Raw genomic sequence first — 6,000 nt, 5'->3', positions numbered from 1 at the left:
CATTGTGCTAACCATGTTATGGCGTATAGCAGGACAATGTATAATTCTCCCTTTTTTCTATTTTCTAAAATTTAAACATGATTTTATTAACCTTGATAATCTAGAAAAGTTTAACAAACATTGAAGTAAATTAAAAAAGAAAAAGGTTCCCAATGGATACACCAACTTTCTTATTCAGTCAGAGGCGGCAGCTGTGACCATAACTCTGTCAGAAATACCAAAACCTCAGTGACATATCCCATATGGAAAGCAAATGCCTTTATTCCCAAATTCATACATGAATAATTACACAAGAGATAAGTTTAAAATGCTTCCTTTATTACATAAAGCCATTACTGCTACTTCTAAGTTCAACTATTTATGCATCTCTGTACTGTTCAGTGTTATGCCTGTGATGCTGACAACAGTCATGTCCAAGTGTCATGAACAGTGGCTCCCTGCAAGTGTCAGCCTGGTACCTGCTCCCACTTTACACAGTCCACAGGGTGCCCTAGAAAACTAAGTTCTCCCAGGCCCCAAAGTAAACATATACTCAAGGTTCTTCCACACTTTATTGTATCAGAAGCAGCACAGTTCTGAAGGAGACACAATTAAAGTGATCACAGGTGTCCTAGCTTATCAATATACCCTTTTATCATTTTCATTAACAAGGCAGATTACAATGGTGCCCTAATTTGCATTATAATTAGTTGTTACAAGACACTGCACATTCTCCTGAGGACACACCATGATTTCCAAGATGCAAGGTCACTCTCAGAACAGTCTCCCAGCTAGTGAATGGCGAGCTCACCGAAGTGACAGGGGCTGCTTCCTGTATTCCAACGTCGTGCTTGAAACAGTGCTTTGCGAGATCAGCGTGGATTGTAGGTGGACACAACTTGGAGGCACTCTCCATCATACATTTGGTAGAACCGAAAGACTGCCTGCCTTAACCATACTGTTGTTAGCGTATTAGTGTTTTTATTATATTATAAGGATGTATTATATTCCATTCTGTTTAGCTCAAGGAAGAATAAAGAATTTGGGCCAAAATTATAACCAGATTAAGACCAATTCTCTAAACAAAATAAAGTAACAGCTGAGGTTACCAAAGATGTAATAATTCTCTTCACATGGCTTTGTACTGTTCTGTGAACTGCATTAAAAATCCCGAGCTTAACAAAAACCTTTGTAAGTCAACTCATCAAAACAGGCATTTGGCCAATAAGGATTTAATTTCACACCAATAAAACTTCAGAATTTAGATTTATTTAGGGCTGTTTGCACAAGTTCATAGAATATTTAGTTTAAAAGATTCGACGAGACAGCTCCCCCTCAGTGAGACCCTGGCCTAAATATATTTTTGCTTTATTTATATAGCAAGAGGATAACATTAAACACGGAAGCTTTCGATGTGTGGCACTGAATGATGATCTACACAGGGCATCCTTCAAAGGCTACAATTAAGGACCCACCTAACTTTTCAGCAATACAAGCCCGATTGAGGTCTTCTGGCCCATTTGCTTGACATTCATGTTTTATCCCTACAGAGAAAAAAACAATAATTCTATTTAGAATTATCGCAGCAGCTTACTTCTCTAAGATAGTAAACTGTTTTTAAAGACCACTTCTAATAAGGACAGATAAACTTCAGTATTTACGAACAATGGACTCTTACACAGTAATGAGAATAATCTGTAACTACATGCATCAAAATGGATGGCCTTCATAAACACAATGCCGACTGAAAGAAGCCGGATTAAAAAAGCACACATTCCGTATGATTCCACTGGTAGAAGCCAGGCACTGGCTATCCTTGTGGAGGAAGGGGCAGAGGACAGTGGCGTGAGGGGAAGACGACACGAGGAAAGCTCCCGGGGTGCTGCTGGTCATTAGATCAAGAAACAACCACTATGTTCAGTCTGAAAATTCATCAAGTTCTACAATAAATTGTAATGTATACTTTTCTATACATATCTTGTATTTATCAATAAAAAATTAAAAAGCAGTTCTAGCAATAATTATTCTTGGTTTTAAAAATATAAATAAAAATATGAATTAGATATTTTTTGATTGCACAGTTGATTTAGTCAACAGTAGTGAAAAGTAAGTAAAATGGCATCACTTTTGCTATAGAAAACAGCTAGCTCTCCAGTGGTATTACAGCACACATTTAAGAAAACTATCACAGCGAAAACTGTGAAATGTTACTGATTGCTTTCTTAGAAAAAACTGCATCACCATATTGCAGAATGAGCTCAATTATGAAATTATATACAGTAGCTTCTCCATAACCAGCTGCTATCTTTTAAATGGCTGCATTCTTATTCCATCATCTTAAAACCATTTGTCAAGCTGTGGAAAGCACAATAGGTCAGCTTTTGGACCATTCAGGACTGGTTTGAGAAAGCCAGTGGATGGTTTCAGTACAAAAAAGGTGATAAGGTCACTGTCATTAAAAGACAGATCACCAGCCAGCGCAGTGGCTCACAACTATAATCCCAGCACCTTAGAAGACCAAGGCAGGAGGGCTGCTTGAGGCCAGGAGTTCAAGACCAGCCAGGGCAACATAGCAAGACCCCGTCTTTAAAAAAAAAATTTTTGTTTTAATTAGCCAGGCATGATGGTAAGTGCCTGTAGCCCCAGCTACTCGGGAGGCTGAGGCGGGAGGATTGCTTGAGCCCAGAAATTTGAGGGTGTTATGAGCTATGAACACGCCACTGCTGTGTGACACAGCAAGACTCTGTCTTTTTAGACAGATCACCAAATCAAGTCTAAATAGTAATTCCCTTTACTAAAAGGCAATGCAGAATAAAGATGATGAAGAATCTACTCCGAATCTTCTTTGGTTGCGCTGTGAAAGTGTTGGAGCTAAGGAATCATTTTAAAACATCAGTTAGCAGACCAGTGAACATGCTTCTGGGGGATGCCCAGCATCAAATCAAACGCATGAAAAACCTGACAAGGCAACGAACTATGCAGCAGCAAGGTTCGGGAAAGGAAGCGAGAATTTTGTTTTCCTGACTAAATAAAACAAGCCAGGGCAAACCTGTTTTACTACAAGAATATAAAAACCAGTCAGTCACAGTAAAACAAACAAAACCAAACCAACATTAGGCCAAGCCCTGTGACCCTGGCTCACTCAGCTGTTTGGACAGCCATTACAGGAAGGTGACCGGGCAAACTTAGACTAAAGCTCACACATGATCCAGCCCAAGCCTCCCATTCTGAAGCTGACAGAATCAATGCCCATGGAAGTTAAGCGGTTTTGGCCAAGGTCACACAGCAGTTAGACATCAAGCTTAACCCTTTGGGCACTCGCCCCATGCTCTTTCCATCATACCAACATTTCCTCCTGGCTGGAGTCTGGCCAGGCCATCTCATCAGGATCCCAATCCCCCAGTGCCAAGTCCAATACGACTGGCCAGCTCAAGGAGTGACTGCACTTCCTTTGGACACAGATGCATCAATTACCTAAAATCATATCATTCAATAGTAAAACTAGAAATAAGAGCACCTTTCCCATTTATGAACATTTCCTTTTTGCAACTTTGTTATAACTACTACATTCAAAGGCAACGGCAAATTTACTATTAAATTATGATCAATGTAAACCAATTAATCTCCACCTGCTACATCAGAATCTTGGGAGCCCCTCAAACTAGTTTAAAACCAGCCTGAACAAGCGATACACAAGGTCGAAGGAGCAGTTATTAAACACGGGCCACCCAGACTCAAAGTGACCAGCACAAGGCAGAAGACACAATGAAAAGCTGGGTTCAACCTTATGTTTTCTCAAAACAAGCGTCTCTCCCCCCCTTTTTTCCCCTAAAGCTTTCCAAGAAAACGAGGTGCTTCTTAGAAAAGTTGCAGCTCCCACTCCAGGGGCTCACCATACCTCCAAATATCCAGAAGTAAATTCAGACCATACCTTGAAATTTCTTTTTGATTGCATCCTTGGAGCTCGCATAGATCATTTTACTTTTCAGAGGTGCAAGTTCTGGTGCCCTAGATAGAAGGATGTCAAAAATGAAAAAACTTCTTTAGAGAAACTATAACTTACATCTTGTTAAACATTTGCTTCAGTGACAGGGAAAGGGTCCTCAGACTCTCCAGAGAGTTTTTCTAACTACAAAATGTTTCTATTTCCCTGCACACAGAGGGTGAATGTTATGGATGGGCATATGCGGAATCACTCAAGTTGACCAAGGTGAAAAAAAGTAAGAGAACCACTGACTAAAAGTCAGATTAATGTGTCCATAATAAAAGAATGAACATTAGGCACTTCGTTGTATAACCCAGTTCTTTTTCTTTAAAATATTTGTTTTTTCATTTTTTATTAATAAAGGATTGAGGTCAGGCTAATAATCATATTTAAACAAGGTTTTTGACAGCTTTTCTAGTTGAAAACTTTCAAAATACAAAAGAGTACAGAGAATAATCTGTAAGTATCTGCCACCCAGAATTAAGAAATGCTAGTATTTTGGCATTTTTGCTTCAGATTGTTTTCTAGACAAGAATAAATCACAAATAAAGTAAAAGTCCCCTTCTTAATCCTCACCAGTCCCTTCATTTACATCTATTCCAACAGTAGATTCTAACCACACAAGTATTTGTTTTCCATCCTAATCTAACATAATACATGCTGAGGTATCAAACTTGGAGTCAAAACCTGAGTTTCAATAATTTTCTTGAAAAAATAGTAAATCCACATGTATAACCTCATAATTCTAAATACAGCTTTCACAAAGATCTCTTTTTTAAATTAAATGGCAACTCAGCAATAATTATATCTTAATTGTCAGTATTACTATTATCTTGTATTTATAAAATGTTAGCATCTTGCCCCTCTTGAATGGAAACATGCTAAAAACACAGCATATGGTTCAAAACACTTTCTTCACCAGCAATTTTGAAAAATACCAAATATTAATAATGGACAGAAAACCTCACACTGCTCATATAGGAATGCCTTCTTTCCATCTATACCACCAAACCTCAGGCCTGCCTGCACACCACACTACCAATGTGTCAAAGAGAAAATGGAGTTCAGAAAGGCCTCACTTAACATCGTCAGAAAGTTCTTGGAAACTGACTTTCAGCAAAATGATGTATAACAAAACCGTTTTCCTCACCAATATGTGAATGAACTGATGTTCCTGGAGGACCTGCTATACGCTGTTTCACTTAAAGCGGCAGTTTCCAAGAACCCACTGACGATGTTAACTACTGTGTAGTTAAATACTTTCGAGCATTTAATGACTGCATTTAGCTGCTATATATCCAGGACGCTGAATGAACACCCATGAGCCCTGGCATGTGGATCTCAGCTGGTCTACACCCACCCTAGTGAGTAGAGATTCTATTTCTGGGAACCAGGAAGAAGGCAGTCTGTCTCTCAGAGGCTTATTCCTCCCACTTTTAAGGTCCAGTGAGGGAGGCAAAGCCATCACAACCTCAGGACTGGCAGATGTTTGAGCTACAAAGTGTGTACTCTTCTCATGTAAATAGGTCAAGAACATGAAAAAGCATTAGCTGTTCTGATTTTACTCTAACCAGATTGTTAAAATACTTTTTAAGAACCACTCCCTGGACAGAGCTTGTATGGAAAATGCCTATAATAAGGATTTATTCTTTTCTTTAAAATATGTAATAATGCAAAATAAACTACTGCACTAACAATTTCTTTTTCTTCTTTCTACTTTTATTTTCCAATGTTCTTTTATAAAAATGTATAGTTTTCATAGTGGAAAAAATACATTTAAAAAAGTGGGAAAAACATTGCAAATGAAGGAAATATTGACCAGTTTTTAAGAGCCTAAACCGTTAGCTGGCATATCTGCCATTCAGCTGTCGGTCCCAGAAGGGCAGAGACTGTATGTGTTTTATTCACAGCTGTTTTCCAAGTCCCTACCACAATGCCTGGCATGTAGTAGACATACCAAATGTACCTTCGTTCAAATCAAAATTGTGCTAATTTTAAGTCTTATCAACTATTATCTTTCCATACCAGCCTCCATG

At 38.6% G+C, this 6,000-nt stretch overlaps 1 protein-coding gene across 1 annotated transcript in view; it reads right to left on the bottom strand.

Moving 5' to 3' along the window:
* Positions 1-196: 196 nt before the first annotated feature.
* Positions 197-6,000, bottom strand: part of DSTN (destrin, actin depolymerizing factor) — a 28,306-nt gene continuing 22,502 nt past the window's right edge. The window contains exons 3-4 of the mRNA XM_069495534.1: positions 3,911-3,987; positions 197-1,523 (exon numbers count right to left, since the gene is read on the bottom strand). Coding sequence (XP_069351635.1) covers positions 1,414-1,523; positions 3,911-3,987 — 187 coding nt within the window. The 3' untranslated portion in view covers positions 197-1,413. The remainder of the gene's footprint in view (positions 1,524-3,910; positions 3,988-6,000) is intronic.

Source organism: Eulemur rufifrons, chromosome 20 (assembly GCF_041146395.1).
Source record: "Eulemur rufifrons isolate Redbay chromosome 20, OSU_ERuf_1, whole genome shotgun sequence".
NCBI lineage: Eukaryota > Metazoa > Chordata > Mammalia > Primates > Lemuridae > Eulemur > Eulemur rufifrons.
The sequence above is the reverse complement of the archived record's forward strand: the minus strand, read 5'-3'. Positions and strand labels throughout refer to the sequence as shown.